This window comes from Mobula hypostoma, chromosome 17 (genome assembly GCF_963921235.1).
Source record: "Mobula hypostoma chromosome 17, sMobHyp1.1, whole genome shotgun sequence".
In the NCBI taxonomy this organism is placed as follows: domain Eukaryota; kingdom Metazoa; phylum Chordata; class Chondrichthyes; order Myliobatiformes; family Myliobatidae; genus Mobula; species Mobula hypostoma.
In genome coordinates this window covers 52,417,858-52,436,011 of record NC_086113.1, presented here as the reverse complement: position 1 = coordinate 52,436,011, position 18,154 = coordinate 52,417,858, and the positions used below count along the sequence as shown (strand labels likewise).

The 18,154-nt window shown below is 39.5% G+C and overlaps 1 protein-coding gene across 6 annotated transcripts in view; it reads right to left on the bottom strand.

Annotated features, from left to right (window-relative positions):
- The window catches only part of kif13a (kinesin family member 13A), a 273,571-nt gene that overhangs the window by 57,295 nt on the left and 198,122 nt on the right, over window positions 1-18,154 (bottom strand). For 4 of the 6 annotated variants that reach the window (XR_010020777.1, XM_063069892.1, XM_063069895.1 and 1 more), the window contains exons 17-26: window positions 17,707-17,917; window positions 16,688-16,850; window positions 12,930-13,076; window positions 11,782-11,931; window positions 11,379-11,543; window positions 8,914-9,087; window positions 7,461-7,612; window positions 6,683-6,815; window positions 6,120-6,266; window positions 3,577-3,609 (exon numbers count right to left, since the gene is read on the bottom strand). Coding sequence is in view for 5 of the 6 variants with exons in the window: in XM_063069892.1 (XP_062925962.1) it covers window positions 3,577-3,609; window positions 6,120-6,266; window positions 6,683-6,815; window positions 7,461-7,612; window positions 8,914-9,087; window positions 11,379-11,543; window positions 11,782-11,931; window positions 12,930-13,076; window positions 16,688-16,850; window positions 17,707-17,917 (1,475 nt within the window). In the remaining variant the exon portion in view is untranslated. The remainder of the gene's footprint in view (window positions 1-3,576; window positions 3,610-6,119; window positions 6,267-6,682; window positions 6,816-7,460; window positions 7,613-8,913; window positions 9,088-11,378; window positions 11,544-11,781; window positions 11,932-12,929; window positions 13,077-16,687; window positions 16,851-17,706; window positions 17,918-18,154) is intronic. The other 2 variants (XM_063069893.1, XM_063069896.1) reach the window with 1 other exon arrangement.

The following is an 18,154-nucleotide window of genomic DNA, read 5'->3' as shown; positions in this document are numbered from 1 at the left end:
CTTCAAGAAGATTGTGAGAAGCTAGGTAAGAAATTGCAGGAGCTCCAGCTGAGATATATTTGCATTATTAGCCGTGGGTGAGGTACCTGTAGACTGAAGCTAGTGAAAGTTGTGCCTTTACTTGAGAAGGATGGAAAAGAAATACCTGGAAACTGAAAGTACGTTTGTAGATGATCATCTGTGGTGGGCAAGTTACTGGTGGAAACTCTGAATGATAAGATACATGTATGTATATTCGGAAAGACAGAGGTTGATCAGGGGTAATTAGCATGGCATTATGCATGGAAGACCATGTCTTACAAAACTGATTGGCTTTTTTTGATAATGTAACCAAGTTAATGAGGGCAGAACTTTAGACATGGTTAAATGGACTTCAGTTAAGCCTTCCATAAGACTCCACATGTAGGCTGCTTTGAAAGGTTAGATCATATGGGATTCAATGGCAGCTGACTAACAAGATACACAATTGGCTTGACGGTGGAAAGCAGAGGGTGATGGTGGAAGGTTGTTTCTCAGACTGGAGGCCTGTGACTAGTGCTGTGCTGGGCCCTTTGTTCTTTGTTAAGTGTATCAAAAATTTGGGTAAGAAAATACACGGAATGGTTAGTAAGTTTACAGATGATACGGTGGACAATGCAATTTAGGTAATCAAAAATTACAGGGGAGGGGGGCCTTGAATAGCTAAGTGAGTCAAGGAATGGCAAATGGAATTTAATTCAGATAAGTGTGAGGTGTTGCACTTTGGAAAGTCAAATCCAGGTCGAACTTTCACAGTGAACCCCTGCAGAGTGTTGTAGGACTGAGATGCCTTGGAGTACAAGTACACTGTTCACTGAAAGTGGAGTCACTGGTACGTGGGGTGCTGACACACTACCCTTCATCAGTCAGGGCATTGCATATATAAAACTTGAGAAGTCATGGTGTGGTTCTGTAGAGGATACATTTGTGTTCAGTTTCTGTTGCACTACCTTGGGAAAAGTTTACGGGAAATTTGATTTTGTGTTTTATATTCTGTGTTCTCACTCATTTTTCTGTTGCCGTTTGCGTGATGTTTTTGTGCACGTGGAGTTTGACGTTTGATGTTTTGTTTTTGAACGGGTTGGTTCCATGGTTGTTCTTTGTTTTGTGACTGTCTGTGGGGCAGGCAAATTTCAGGGTTGTATAGTGCATGCGTACTTTGATAATAAATATACTCCGAATCTCGAATCTTTGAACTGGAAAGAGTGCACATAAGATTTATAACGATTCTGCCAGGACTTGAGAGACTGGGTTTTTGGGAAAAGAAACTTACTTTTTTTTTATATAGAGTGTAAGAGACCAAGAGGAGATCTTATAGAGGCATACAAAATCATGAGAAGCATAAATGGAGTAAATTCACTCAGTTTTCCCACCCCCACCCCCAGTAGGGGAATCAAGAAGTAGAAGGCAAAGGTTTAAGGTAAGAGGGGAAATTTTTAAAGGAACTTAAGAAGAATTTACATTTTACAGAAAGGGTCATATCCATGTGGGATGAGCTGCCAGAGGAAGTGTCTGAAGCAGGTACAATGACAACTTTTAAAAGACAATTGAACAGGCACATGGATTGGAAAGATTTAGGCGATTATGAACCACATACTGGCAAATGGGACTAATTTCGATGGGACATTTTGGTCAACATTTCCAGCTGGGCTGAAGGCCTACTTTTATGCTGTATGATTCTAGTATTGTTAGATAGTGGCCCTAGTACTGTATCATTAAAACCAGGCTGGCAACATATTTAAAAAATAATTTGGTTACAGAATTCTGCCTACCTGTTCTAATATGGACAAGGTTACTTCAAGACAATGCCCCTTATATTCATTTAAATAATTGGCTCCATCCCTTCTGAATTTAACCACACCATACGTACTACACTTCACCTAAACCACTGAGTGTACAGTTGTGACACTGATTATACCTCCAACGGGATGAAATGTCTGTTCATGTGTAGTATTGAGACTTTACTGAAAGCCTCGTTGCCATCTTTTATCCAGGCAGAATTAGCACCAGTCAAAATAATCTGCCAGAAATCCTTTCCAGATCATTGTCGAGTGTCAAGTGCTCATTGTTTTATGGATATGGGAATTGTTAAAATTACCGAGTATCACCCTTTTTGTTTTGTACTGGTTGGTGCTTATTAGTCTTAATCAAATTATTATAACAAAGAACAATTTCACGATGACCAATTAACTTTGAGGAATAGTTTCATTTAGGTCTAGAGAAAAATTCTACTAAATGTGATACCCAAGTCATGAAAAAAAACGGGAATGTAAGATTTAATATCTTTTGATATTCTAAAATGTAACTACATATGGGTATAGGCAGGTAAGGCATTAATATCTCACAGATCTCTGACAATATTATAGCTGCCATGATCATAGCCACTATTAATCTGTAGAAATATTCTGACTGAAAATTCTCAGCAATTGTTGAGCTGTGGTAACCACTGTTTTTTGGAACAACACACACAAAATGCTGGAGGAACTTTGGACTCTGACTTTTAGCAAGTAATATGAGAACTGAACTGATTCAATTGATTTCTTGATTAAAACTAACTACCATGATCAGAATTTGGGAAAGGAATATTCAACATTTTCCTATTTATTATTAGCATACAGCGGAATAGCAAAATATATTATATATTTGCTTTCTAAAATCAAAGCTGTTTTATATGAATTAACATGTTTTGGTTAAAATCCTAATCAATTCTTCAAACTGTGCAGATTAATGTTTGATTTTTACAGAAGCATAACTTCTCCATAACTTATAAGTGTACTGAACTAGAAGTCTGTGGAAAAGATGTCACTTGTCTATTTCCTTAAATACTGAAATATTATAAATGTTGAAGTTTAAGATACTTTGCTTAATGATCTGATGGATAGATGACTTCAACCATGCTGGATTCCACAAGATGTCATACAGGACAATGAAATGGGGCTTCAATACCTGACTGGGTTGTAAAAGAGTCTGGGAAGAAAACAACAAAATGTTGTCAAAGCTTGAAGCAGCATTCTAAATTACTGAGCTGACAAGTTGACGAACTGTCAGAGACGCACTGGCTGCAAGAAAGCACAGCATAAATTTCTTGTATCCGTGATCATCAGGAAGGTGGAAAATGGAATTGTAACCCAATAACAAATTATTCTGTATGAATTCACACCAACTTTATTCCCATACATTTACTGCAGCTTTCTATAATCATTACTGCTCGCCATTAACCAGCCTACGCAAGGATATCTTCCGCATTGCATGTATCAACATTGCAGCTGAAAGTTTCTGATTTTAGTAGCAAGTAATAACCTGATTTTAAATGCCTTCAAACAATTGTCATAATGTTAATTCAAGCATGATTAGAAGAAATATTAATTCCCAGTGCTATGCAAAATTTGTTGCACCTTGGACAATTACAGCTGCGTATTAAAACAGCAATGTTTAGAAAGTGCACGCAATGCATGTTAAAACCTAATGTTTCCATCTCCATTGCCTAACTTGTGAGTCAGTTGCTGATGCTGGCCAGTGTTGAGCTTCATGCCATGTAGCTTATGGTAGCAACAATACCTGGTAACTATCCATATCCTCCTCCTCCTCTTTCTGGCAGGAGAAAATAAACTTAGTAAAAACACCTTGGAAATATTTCACAAGACCACTTTATCACTTCAGGTTTTACATGATTTGTAACAAGTGCACATTATTTTGGATTAATCAAAATTATGCATATATCAAAAGGAATAAACAAAATTCAAACAACACAGCAAAATATTAAGTTGAATGGTGGTAACTTGACACAAGATTTGGATGGGCTGTAAACAAATTAATGGAAAGACTTTTGAAAGGGTATTTATTCACATTGCATTTTGTTACAATGCAGAGGCATTAGTTATTACTGAGCTGAAAAAACAGGCTGCAATCAGTACAAGAGGTTGTTCGCTGGTGACACAACGCAAGGCTTAAAAAGAGTTTGGGCACCTTTGGCTCTTCTTGGTGGACTGCATTCAGCATGGGGAAAATATAAAAGGGAGGTCTAAGTGAAGTGGCCATTGTGTGAGTGGGGCAGTATTAGAGTGGTCCAGTTTGGGCAACTAATGATGCAGACTCTAAGCAAGTTCCTAGTAAGTTTTTTTTCCCGTTAGTTGCGTGCTGAGAATCGGTTCGGAGGTTTTGGTATGCTCTTTGTGTGAAATATGGGACCTCTGAGAGAACTCCAGAATCCCTAATAACTACAGCTGCACGAAGCACATCAAGCTGTAGCTTCTTAAAGACTGTGTTAAGGAATTAGAGCTGCTGCTGGATGACCTTCGGCTCATACAGGAGAATTGTGGAGGTGATAGATGGAGCTACAGGGAGATAGTCATCCTTAAGTTGCAGGAGGCAGGTACCTGGGTGACTGTCAGGAGAGGGAAAGGGAATAGGCAGCTATTGCAGAATACCCCCGAGCCCACTCTCCCCAATAATAAGCATACTGCTTTGGATACTGTCGGAGGGGCGACCTACCGGGGGGGCCACAGCAACCAGGTCTCTGGCACTGAGTGGCTCTGTGACTCAGAAGGGAAGGGGAGAGGAGGGGAGTACAGTAATCATAGGGGATTCCATAATTATAGATTCTATGGATGTGAAAAAGACACCGGGGTGGGATGTTACAGAGGCATGAGAGAGGAGCTGGCCAAAATTGATTGGAAGAGGACACAAGCAGGGGTGACTGCCGAACAGCAACGACTGGCGTTTCTGGGGGAATTTCAGAAGATGCAGGAGAGATACATCCCAAAGATGAAGAAGTATTCTAAACAAACAATGAGGCAACCGTGGCTGACAAGGGAAGTCAAAGACAGCACAAAACCAAAAGACAGGGTATATAATATAGCAAAAAAAAAGGATTGAGAAGCTTTTAAAAACCAACAGAAGGCAACTAAAAAAGCCATAAGGAGAGAAAAGATGAAAGATGAAGTTAAGCTAGTCAATAATACAAAAAAGGATTCCAAAAGTTTTTTTCATATATACAGTACATAGACTGAAAGAGAGACAAGAGTGGATATTAGACCACTAGAAAATGTCACTGGAGATGTAGTAATAGGTACAAAGAAATGGTGGAGGAACTTATTAAGTATTTTGTGTCAGTCTTCACTGTGGAAGTCAAGAGCAGAATTCCAGAAATTCAAGAGTGTCAGGGGGCAGAAGTGACTATCATTGCTATTACTAAGGAGAAGGTACTCGGAAAGCTGGAAAGTCTGAAGGCAACGCACCTTTGACTATGAATGAATTGATTAAAACCAATGGAACACACTGCAACTAATGAACTCGGGAAATTTGACTGACTTCAAAAGGATTTAGAAGAAAAGGCCACAAAAACCATTGCCATCCAATTAAAGAAACATAAATGCAAAGTGAGCACCCTTTCAAAAAAAAACAAGAAGGATTATTTTAAGCAATCAACTCTCATTAAAAATATATAATTTGGAAATCTGAGAGCAAACTGTTCACAAATGACATTCAAGTATCCAATCTAAAAGACGGACTAAAATAATACATCCTGAATCACACATAACCTCATAGCAAGAGGGAGGGAAAAAAACCATTAGGAGCAGAAAGGAGAACAAATCATCCTCTCTTATCAGCTGAGTGATTTTGCAGGGACCTGAGGTTCCAGCAGCTTTTTTTGTGGTCAGCTGCCACTTCTGCAGATTTCATTAAAAGTGGATTAGTACTGGAGACCTAGGTGCAAAATTTGAGTATACTTTGGAGGTCTGGCAATTGAAGTACCTCCCAGGAAACCAGGACACTATATCACAAGTTTCACATATTTTATACAGCAGCTTCTGCATTGATTTGCACAGATATGGCACGTCATGCCAATAAACTCAATGGAGTTATTGCACATCAAAAATTACCCTTTTTTAAAAAAAAATCTCTTCTGCAATATAGCACATGAACTTATTTCAGTTCTTTTCCCCCAAAAGTACAGTAATCATGTTTCTTTTGCTGTTCAAGTTTATCAGCATATATTTCAATTTGCCTACAAAGAAATTAAAATTCTTCAATTGAGATTCATAACATGGTCTCAGTAAGGCAACTGTGTAACCTCCCTTAACTTTAAGCAAATTCCCTACCTGATAACTATCCAAAGGTCTCTGCAGTTTAATGGACCGGACAGAAATGCATCCTATGGAGACAGACAATATAGCCTCCACCATAAGTGGCAATGTCCCTGAGTGCTGGACAGGTTTAACATTGACCTCAATCCTACGAGACTGACCCTGATCAAAAAACACACAAACAAGATGGATTAGTACTGGAGACCTAGGTGCAAAATTTCAAATGAAAACAAAATGTAATAAAAGTACAAAGTGAACTCCACAATCATAAGCAAAGCTCCACACACAGAAACTCTTAAACAGAGAGCATAAAATAGTACTCAAATAACTGAATGCCACATGCAACACACATTTGAATACAGTCTTTAACATGGTAATACATTGCAGTACTACTATTTCATAAAATGCAATAAACAAAAATGTTACCAATTATTTTAAATATTTCAACGCATCCATTGTACTTTGGAAAACAGAAAATAAATTGCTCAAATTTCTGTCATTATTTTAAGTCATTTGTATTTTGGACCTTACAGCAGGATCTGTTCCTCAATTAGCAGTACTTTATAAAGTCCAAGTACCTGTCTAATCTGGAAGACACCCCCTGTGTTCACATCCTTGGCCTGGGTCAGCTCCACTGCTGTGTATTCGCCCATCTCATTCAGTTCCTGCACTGAGATCCACACCTCAATTCTACGTGTGACTTCACTCCATCTATTTCAGCAAAAAGACAACCACATGAGGTAAGAGTTCCAGGCACTGCTAGCTGACCAACAGCATTTGATAAAACACTGCCCTTGCACATATCAACATCTCCAACCTGGGTGAAGGTGGAATGCCGTACTCCCTCATCAGCAAAAGATTAAACAGTGAGATGCACTGCTAGTCGAGCGTTTAATATCTCACTTTGAATTGGTGAGACTCAACAGAATTGCTTCTGAAAGAACAATGCCAGTACTGAAAAATGTCTTAAATTTCTAACTCTGAAGCTAGCTTAGTAAGCTTTTGTAGTAATGAGGATAGGCGGACAAAAAGATAATCGAAGGATAGGTTGGTGAGTGAGGAGAGGTAATAAACAGCCATACAAAAATTGCATTGCAATGTTTTCTCCGTTTACCACACTAAAACTCATCATCACTTACTTAGTACAGAGAAAACAAGCATCTCAGGTGACAAGTGCACCAATGGAAAAACATTTTGTACAGCTTGAAACTGCATTTTGTATATATACGCATAATTGGAAGGCAGTATCACATTTAATATAATAAAACAAATGAATAATTGAAGATCTTAAGATAACAGAATCTTGAAATTTAAACCAAAGCCTGTGCACATCATGTACAGGAAGCTGCTCTATACCTGTCACGTAGTGTGCGTGTTTTTGCTTGCAGTGCATCGACTTCCCACGTAGTTCTGCCATTACCTGCACACCGATGGCCCCAGACCTCAATAGCTAGAGCTCCTTCCGAGATAAACTCCAGAAATTCCTCCGTAACATGCACCACAAAATCCTGGAATGGTACGTGTAAACTTAGCATTTACTTCACGATTTAGAATGAAATACAATGAAATAGACAACAGTTTTCAACCTATGTGCTCATTTTACACTAAAATCCAGATTTCTAGAATATTCTTTTAATTATAAACGTGGAAACACAGTGATTACAGAGCCTTTTAGCTTTGACCATTGTAGAATAAATATACCGGGGTAATTGATAAGTTCGTGGCCTAAGGTAGGAGTCAATTTTAGAAAACCTAGCATATTTATTTTTCAACATAGTCCCCTCCTACATGTACACACTTAGTCCAGCTGTCGTGGAGCATACGGATCCCTTCTTTGTAGAAGTGGTCAACAGCAGTGGTGGTTGATAAGTTCGTGGCCTAAGGTAGAAGGAAATGAGTTATTAACTTCAAACTTTCTGCGTTATCACTCAAAGAGTTGAACTGCACATGCATGTAACGAGAGTGTCTTGGACCTCCAGGTGGTCCACAGCAGGGGTGATTGATAAGTTTCTGGCCTAAGGTAGAAGGAAATGAGTTACGCAGCTCTCGTTGCATGCACATGCAGTTCAACTCTGAGTAAAATGCAGTAAGTTTGAAGTTTCTCCTCATGAACTTATCAATCACCCCTGCTGTGGACCACTTTCTGGAGGTCCAAGATGCTGACCTCTACAAAGAAGGGAGCCGTACGCTCCACGACCGCTGGACTAAGTGTGTAAATGTAGGAAAAATAAATGTGCTAGGTTTTCTAAAACTGACTCCTTCTACCTTAGGCCACGAACTTATCAATCATCCCTCGTATATATCCAATGTGCAGTTCTGGTCACCACACTATAGGATGTGTTTGCATTGGAGAATATAGAGGAGATTCAATGGGTAGAGATTGGATTGGCTGTGTTTGATTTTCCTGGACCAAAGAAGATTGAAGGGTGTCCTGACAGAAGTATATATAAGATTATGATAGGCATAAATAGGACATAAAAAAGTTTTTTTTCCATGCGGTAGGCGTATCAAAGGCAGGAGGACATAGCTGTGAGGTCTGAGGAGGATTTTTTAAAAAGGGAACAGTGAGTTAAGTTTTCTTTTAATGTAAGAGAATGGTTGGTATCTCTGACACTTCCAGGCAAAGTTATGGAAAATGACACAATTACCACATTTGGCAGACACTTAAATGGGCAAGGCGTACAAGGATGCAGACCAAATGTGGGTAAGCAGGATTTGTGGAGACGGGCAAGAGACTGACATGTCTGTTGTGGGTCAAGAGTCTGTTTCTGGGCTGTATGACCGCATGTCTCTGTGATGTCTTGCTCACCTTACTGTGGTCAAATTTCACTGTGTACTGAACGGCCTTGTTTTTGATCGAAGGCATGTCTGGATTGACCATTGGGGGTGCAACTGTTTGTTCAGAGTGCTCCCAGAAGACATACTGGCAGAATACGAAGTTTGACAGATTGACAGGCAGTCCTGTTGCTTCTTTTATTTTTACCTGTTGAGACAATATGATGATTTGAAAATCTTCTCATCGACCCAAACTTCATTAAAATGAAATTACTAGTAGCAATGCATACAAAGATTTAATTTCTAAATTCATAATTTCACTTTTGAGTTGCTGTGAATATTTTATCTTTGGAATATTATCCACCTCTATACTAAAGGTAATGGCAAGCCTTTGATTACCTTGAAGCTCAATGTCTCCAGTGTGCCTCAACTTCCTCGTTTTCTCTCTTGTATTGTACAATCTCAAAGTTCAAAGTAAATTTATTATCAAACTACATTTATGTCACCATATATACAACCCTGAAATTTGTTTTCTTGCGGGCATACATGGTAAATGCAAGAACTTTAACAGAATTAATGAAAGACTGCACCCAACTGGATGGACAAATAATCCATGTGCAAGAGACAAGAAACTATGCAAATACAAAAGAAATAATACGAAGGATAAATTAATAAGCAATAAATATTCAGAACATGAGATGAAGTGAGTGAGTCCATAGGTTGTGGGAACAGTTCAGTGATGGGGCAAGTGAAGTTATCCTGTGACAGTGCTCTGTGTAGACGTGCTCAATGGTTGGGAGGACTTTACCTGTGATGGACTGGGCCAGATCCACTACTTTTTGTAGGATTCTCCATTCAAGGACATTGATGTTTCCATACCAGACCTTGATGCAACCAGTCACTATACTGTACTCTCCACCACACATCTATCTCTGTCCTACATGCTAATTCATCACCACTTTTAATTTGGCCAACGACAGTCTCCAATAAAGATTTGCTCCTTCACCAACATCTCTTAACCTTACATCCTGGCATGCTTCCACTGACTTCCTATACCTCTACTTTTACCCTCTGAGAAAAACGCACTCTGTACAAACTATTGTACTGGACAGAATAGTGAGGTCTAATAATCAGTAAATAGGGATGTGGATTGTGTAACAGGGAACCACAGACAAAAATAGAGACATGGAATGCAACATGTCGACATTCAACTTCCAGGAACTTCACTAATTATGTTATAGCATACACTCATTGTTGTAATAGAAAACTGGATTTACTGTTAGATATGTGGATAATAATTTTGTTCTGTAATTAGGACCTAGTCTGTTACTTAATTAAGTCTTCCTGTAGCCACCATCCTAATATCAAAATGTAGTTTCACTGTTAATCTCGTCAACTGAGAAAGTAAAATCTGCAGCAAATCCATGCTCAGGTACATCATCTTTGACTGGTTTCCTGGTACGCACCAGTTTTTAATACATCGCCCGTAATTGGAGCAACAATTCCATTTGTTTTTCAGTTTGCTTCTATACAAATTAACATACATTAGGGTTAGAGCAACCGAGCTCTCGGAGGAATTTGTACGTCAAACAGCATTTGTGGGAGGAAAGGAATTGCCGGCATTTCAGGTGCTGAGTCAGACTTCTATCTCAAATCACTGACAATTCCTTTCTCCCCACGGATACTGCTCGACCCGCTGAATTCCTCTAATAGATTGTTCAGTGCTCCAAATTCCAGCATGTGCAGTCCCTTGTGACTCCAATTATTTATTTAGAGACACGGCACAGTAACAGAGCCTCGTGGCCCAATGAGCCCAAGTTGCCCAGTTGCACCCATGTAACCAATTCACCTTTTAACTCATATCTTTGGAATGCAGGAGGAAATTGGGAGAACCCAGAGGAAACCCACACAGTCACAGGGCGAACACGCAAACTCCTTACAATACAGGGTTGAAACCGGGCCGCAGCCTCTGTAATAGTGTTACACTAACTGCTACACTACCATTCCACCCAATTAAAACCCCCTCTATTACCACAACTTTAATTTCAAATTCTTCCTCATGTCTGTATTTGGCTAAGGAGAACTGGACACTCTTCACTGGAAATTTAAGACTGTTAGTAGGTACACTGCTCCAGCTGGGAAAACAGTCAGCATAATCTCTCTTCTCACATTCAGTTCAGGTCATTCTAATTTTAACCAAAACCAAGCACTAGCAGCGATGGTAGAGGAGGGATGGTGGATTGAAAAGCCAAGCATTATACAAGTCAAAAATTTAGAAAGTAGAAACCTCTTCCATCAAAACTTTGTCAAGTTTAGGAAAATTATATATAATTGTTTGATCTTTTTTCAAAATTTTCAAGATACATGTAACAATGAGTCTGAAAGTTTCTCCCCCCCCCCCCCCGGCCCCCTTCAACTTTATTTGATGTTAAAAGAATCCTCACTGGTCAACCAGTACTCCAAGGATTTACAAAGGTAATGAAGGTAATTCTCACTTACCCTGCAGGTCAATTTCTTTGCCATGTGCACAATCTCACCATTATTGTCCATTACTTCACAGCTCCCACTTTCACTTGAGTTCTCTGAAGAATCATCTCCACCATCCTGACGTTCTGGAATCGCACCATTAACCCGCATTACTTCAACGTGGAGCCGGCCAGCAACCTGGATTCAATTCAATTGGGGAAATTTAACCATTTTACATATTTCCCTCAGACTTTCTCTCTGTTCATTGAGCAAATCATGTTGATTCTTCCCCTAAGCTTCATGTCTTGCAATCAACTGGCCAGAAACTAAGCAGACACATCCAATTACATTTCTCCTTTAGCTAAAATACAGAAAGGTGTAACTTTAATAAATCGATGCAGAATTTAAGAAATGCTCATGTTATGCCAACACTCACCTCTCCCTGCTGGCTGATGATGGGAACAGCATACTCAAGTTTTGCATCATGGTAAAGGCATTCCAAGAAGACATTGGCAACACCAATCAAGTTATGGTTTTCTTGGGGTTCGTAGAAAGGGTCTCCGTGCTTACTGAGAATTTTATTGTACTTAAGTGGGATTTAAGGGAAAAACATAATAATATAGTAAGAATTGAAATTCTCTTGATTTTTGAGTGGAACAAGTGAAAATGGAACTTTGAATGATAAATTTGAACACATTAATAGCAACAGTTTTCATTTTATACATTTTTTTCTTGAAATAAAACCCAATTCATACACTCATCACTAATTCATTTATCCAGTAGGTAACCTAACTACTTTAAATGGCAAGTGTCCTGTTCAAAGGTCCGGATTGTGCTTGTTCACAGTGCAAGAACAGGTTCTAGAGGCGGTTCCACTATCCCGAGCTGAAATAAGTTGCTTTCCGATATTCCAAAGAGCTCAAGCACCAATCAATACTCTAGTGGAGTTATACTGGGAAAAATTATAAACCAAATTTACAACCAGTAAGCACATAAAATAGGATAAGCATGCAATGTTCCTTAAAAACAAAGGCCCTGGCAATTCTAGATCCAACTCAGAGCACACAGCAACTTTGTTGAATTTGTAATCAGAAAAGAAACTGTGCTTGTGGCAGTACAACATGTTCTCATCCCTGCCTGGATGTCAGCCTCAATAATCTGTTAACTTTTCCAGGGGCAGGCTAAAAGCTCAGAAGAACGCAATTCACTAAATTCCTAACTGATAGTGAAAGTCAAAGTCTTCGTATTTGAGCACCAGATAAACTAGAATCAGTTGTGGGGAAGCCTGCAGTTTGCCGCGCTGTTAACAGAAGTCACCCAGCATGGAAGTGAGCCACTGGTAAATCAGCACAGTGAATTATTCCAGCCGCTTCACTGAAGTAGAAATTCATCAGTGGATGGAATCAGGAAACAAATTTCATATTCCAGCACTGTTTACTGTAGCATATTTGTTCACCATTATGCCCTGCATAACCACTCTTAAACAGCAACTCTAATTTGTTAATGGCAACATTCTATGTGTTACGTTACAAATTCCACACCCCCCGACAAATAATTCTATATTTATGTATGCCCTGCACTCACATATTCAACCATGTTTTTCTCTTTCCAATCTTGATAGAGATCTCTCATATCAATCAGTTTGTTCTCCAGCTTCTCAATTGCCCACACTTGGGTACCTTTTCCCTTGCGTCGAACTTGAATGGCGGATTCGCTTACAATTGCTCCTCTCTGTTTTGATGAACAACAGATTCAAAGCATGGAACAAACTGTGTATCAGTGAAAGCTGTCATGAAGAACTGCTGCACCCCTTTGCCCATCTACACAAAAACTAAAGAGAAGATACAACATGCATTGAACATAGCACACCTGAAACAAAGAAACGTTTCTGGAAAGAGTCTGCTCAGATTCATGAGAACTTGTATACAGGAGGAAGATCCGAGCCTACATTACAGACTAGAGCCAAAACGTGGTGGGAAAACACAAACTTCTGAAGGAGTAAACACCAAGTGGAAAGGTGGCAGAAATGCACAGCTAGTGGAGCTGCTGCTCACAACTCTAGTGACCCTATTTCTCCAGCTCTGTCTGTGTAGAGTTTGCACATTTTCTCCCGCTGACTGCAGAGGTTTCCCCAGGGTGCTCCAGTTTCCTCCTACGTTCCCAAGACATGCAGGCTAGTGGACTAACTGGCCACTGTAAATTGCCCCTAGTGTGGAGATTGGAGGGGAGCAGGGAGTTGATAGGAATGTGGAAGGAATCAAATGGGATTTGTACAAGACTAAATAGTTGGCCTGGATTCTTGGCCAAGAAGCCTATTTCTTTACTGTAAGACTCGGACTGAATGCTGCATTGTGTAATTTACAGATTACTGATGTGGCCTCTCTTGAAGTAATTATCTGTAGTTTTTCGAGCAAGCATTTGAGGAAAAATAGCTATGTACCTCCTGTGAATAAAATTCAGGGAACACCTGTGATGGAGCCATTCAGGTTACAGAAATTTGTCCTTACAAATCACAACACAGAAATTTGAGCTATACAATAAAATTTACTCTGTGAATTTTTAAAAAAGTAAATTAATAAACACAAAATTCCTTTTCACTGTGCATTCTTGATGAAAGTGCTGATGACAAGGCTTTGCATTTCAGGAAATCATGAAAGCAGGTCATTTTCCAGGAATGCAACCTCTCCATAACATGACAGGTTACCTGTACTGAACTGTCTAGGGCAGTGATTCCCATCGGGGACGGTTACATGTCCTAGGGGGAAGTTAGGGGAAATAGGTCATTGGGGGGGGGGGGGCAGTAAGCAGCACCCTAACTTGAGGCACGAGACCTGATCAACCATGTCAACTCATTGATGTCATCAACATTCGATAGGCATTCCCAGTTTGTGTCAATTTTTCATTTTAATTTAGCCCTGTTTATGATGAGTAAATATGTACGGTGCGATCTCTAAAGAGTCTGAAGGCGTTGAAGCCTTGAATTCTAATCCTATTAAGAAACAGAAACTACACAAAGGGCATCAATACAATGTTACATACTTGGAATATGGTTTTATTCCATTCCCATCAGATCAGCGGCACCCTCATGTGTCTTATTTGTAACACTGTACTGTCTAATGAAGCTATGAAACCATCAAAATTGCAGGAACAGTCCATAAAAGAAATCCTGAAAAGGCGACTTATGGTATTACTCAGTTCCAGAAGATGAAGGAAGCATTTGAAAAGTGTTGCACACTCAAGTCATTTGCCAAGAAAGCTAAAAACGAGCTTGATAGTGATCTCATTGCTTCTTATAACACTTCCAAAATGTGGAAAATCTCATACAATTGGTGAAACATTAATAATGCCTGCTGTATCAGAAGTGCTCACCACTGTTCTCAAAATGGATATCAGTATTTTGAAATCAATTCCTCTGAGCAATAACCTCTGTAGCTTGTCGTATTGATGAAATGAGTGAAGACATTGAGTATCAGCTACGCAGAGTCACAAAAAACTGAATTTGGGATACAACTGGATGAGTCAACTGTGCGAAACAATGAGGCATTGCTCATGGCATATGTACAGTTGATCAAAAACGGAAAAGTTTATCAAGAGATTCTCTTGAAATAAGTTAAAAACAAATATCAACGATGAATCAATCTACAACGAGCTCAAAATGTATACTGAGGATAAAAGTACTCCGATTAGGAACATGATTTCTTGTGCAACAGATGGAAAACCATATATGACAGGTCGCCATGCTGGTTTAGTGGCATTTATGAAAACAGAAATCCCAAGTCTGTTTGTCATCCATTGTGTAATTCATCGTCAACATCTCGCAGCCAAACACCTTAGCCAGCGACTTTTTTCAACCATGACTCTTGCAATATCTGCTGTCAACAAAATTAAAGCTCATCCATTTAAAATAGCAGAATATTTCACCAGTTATGCCAAGATAACGATGAAGAGCCTGAATGCTTGCTTCTTCACACTGAAGCGCCTTGGCTGTCAAAAGACTGCTGCTTAAAATGTTTCTTTGATCTCTGACACTGTGGTTGAATTTTTGCTCAAAATTAACGACTTGGGAAACAAGACTGAACTTCTATATGGAGATGTGGCATACCTAGCCGATCTGTATGATAAAACGAACATTCTAAATATGCAAGTACAGGGTGAGAATTTCAATTTAATCCAGGCAAAAAGTGTCCATTTTTATTGGAAAACCAGAAAACCAGAAATAGATAAGCAAAACATTGGGAGAAGAATGTTTTCACAGTTATCCTGTGTGGAAAATATGCCACTCTCTTTCAAAGACGGTGGTTTGCAAGGGTACTGCTTACACCTGCAGTCACCAAAGGTAGATTTTCAGAATCGATATAAGGATTTGAACAATCTGGAAATTCTGGACTGGGTAATTAAGCCATTTCTTCGCAAGGTGGAAGAACAGGATGATTAAGAAACAAAAAAGTTTTGCAAAAATGTTGGCTTTTGTGGTATGTGGCTCTACTGTCGTATGAAGCTCCCCCTCTCCATGCAGATGATGAATCCAAAATAGCAGAGGCCAATTCAGTTCAGCAGGAGTTGCCATTCAGTGTTGAACTCAACAGAGGACTGCCTTAGGGACTCCAGATCTGGATTTTTCCCTCGGGGTTTACTCGCAAAGGCATCTAGATGAGTGGGTATAGATACAAGGCAGCGGAGGTTTGAGATCGAAGCTTTCCTTCCCCTAGATAAGCTGCCTACCACTGCTGACGAGCCTCAACTACCCGAAGCAACTGACTTTAAGGAACCAGTAACCCGCCTTTGCCCCTTCTCCAGTCAGTAGAAAGTTTTGCCGGGCTTAGTAGCTGAACACACATAAAGGCCAGTAACACGACTTGGTTGTCAGAGGCTATTTGAGATGCACCCCACTGGGAGCGTTTAATAGATGGTGGGTGCTTATCCCTTCTACATCCCCCGGCTACGACACCCTCAAGGAACTTTGCAATCTATCATAATCATCTACCTGCGATCCTCAGAAGACTTTTGTAGTGAATTTACTCGAACTTTACTGCAGCAGTTGTTTTATATCTGACTGGCAATTGCAGCCACTTGTGGTGCAGGAAGAACTGACTGCACAGTACAGGACCAAAGCCACGTGGCGGTTGCATAAACCGAAATGTCAGATTCACTTCTCTGACGACGTGTGTGAACCAGCTGGAATTTTGCAATAATCACAAACAAAATCCACCCCTCCCAACAGGTTGACTTTCAAAAGAAAAGATGAACTTAACAATCCAATAGCCCATTATAATTGACAAGTAAAACAAATGCTGCTACTTTAAAATAATCAGCTTTCAAGCAACATCATAGAATCTGCCTACCTTTCTGTTTGCACTGAGATTTGCTGCTGGGATTTGCAGTGTTACTTGGTAATCCGTCTGTTTATTCATCTCTTCTGCCAGGAAATTTGCTTCTCTCACTAGAGCATTGGCTCTCACTATCTGTTCTCTCAACTTCGCCAGACTGTGACGGAACAGTTGATCCCTACAACAGAAAAAATGAATCAACATTCCTCTCCTTTCCTACTAAGTTTATTGATTCCAGCAGATGAAAACTGACTCCAGCTGGTGATTTTATTTGGTTATGGATCACTTGTAATTACTCATTTTTCAGGATATGATATTTCTGGAAAGGCAAGTATTCATCAATTATTCCTAACTGTCCTCAAGGAGATAGTGATGAACACCTCCTCAGTACCTTGCATACCTTACGGGGAAGGTACTCCCATAGTGTCACTGGATAGGAAGCTCCAGGATTTAGACTCATTTACAAGGAGACAAATTAACCCCACAACCATCAGGCTCTGTCCATTGAGATATTCCCACAACAAAAGATCTCACTTTAAGGGCTCTTTATCTTGTTATTTAATGTTCTCATTATTTGTTGCTATTTATTTATACTTGTATTTGCACAGTTTCTCTTCTGCACTCTTGTGTTGATCCTGTTATCGTTACTATTCTATAGATTTGCTGAGTATGCCCGCAGGAAAATGAATCTCAGTTTGTGTATGCTGACGTGTATGTACTTTGATGATAACATTTACTTTGACTTTAAAAATATGTATATAATGAAAATAAATAATATTAAATGAAAGCAAAAAAAAAATGTTTCACAGTATTTACTGTACCTTTCCAGCATCATTCAATACTTTTGAGACTGAAAAGGCAAAACATTCATTTACCACCATGAAGGCGCTGAAATTGCCTCAAGAAGGTTTTATAAGGTGTGTGCGTGTGCATGTGGGGTTATGGGGGTTGACAGGAAGTCATAGAAATTGAAGTAATCTATTATGTATAATTAAGCAAGAACAACTTGCCCCATTTTGTCTGGATAGTCATACCTCTCCTCAGACCAAAGCTTCACTTTTTGCTGTGCAGTCTGAGGGGTATAAGAGAATCTCTCGATGCTGTGCCGATGTAGCCTGTCTGGTGACAGCTGTTGGCGAAGGAGTTCCAGCTCACGCTCATACATTAGCCGCTGCTCCTCAAGTGCATTTTGTTTCTCCTCGAGGTACTGCTTCTCAAGTATCTGCACAACATTCTGCACAGGATCTGCAAATGCACACCATGAGGCAATTAATAACAGTTTGCAACAAATTGTTGTGAAAATATAATTCTATGTAACCTATTTTAAAATATACAAAACCAATTCCTATTGACCAGTTCAGAGCATCACAGCAACTCCTCTACTTATTCAAAATACATGGATATTTATTTTTTTAGAAACTTCATTAAAGTTGCTACATCTGGTCTCAGTAATCATGCTTCGGTCTTTTGAGTCAAGGGAGT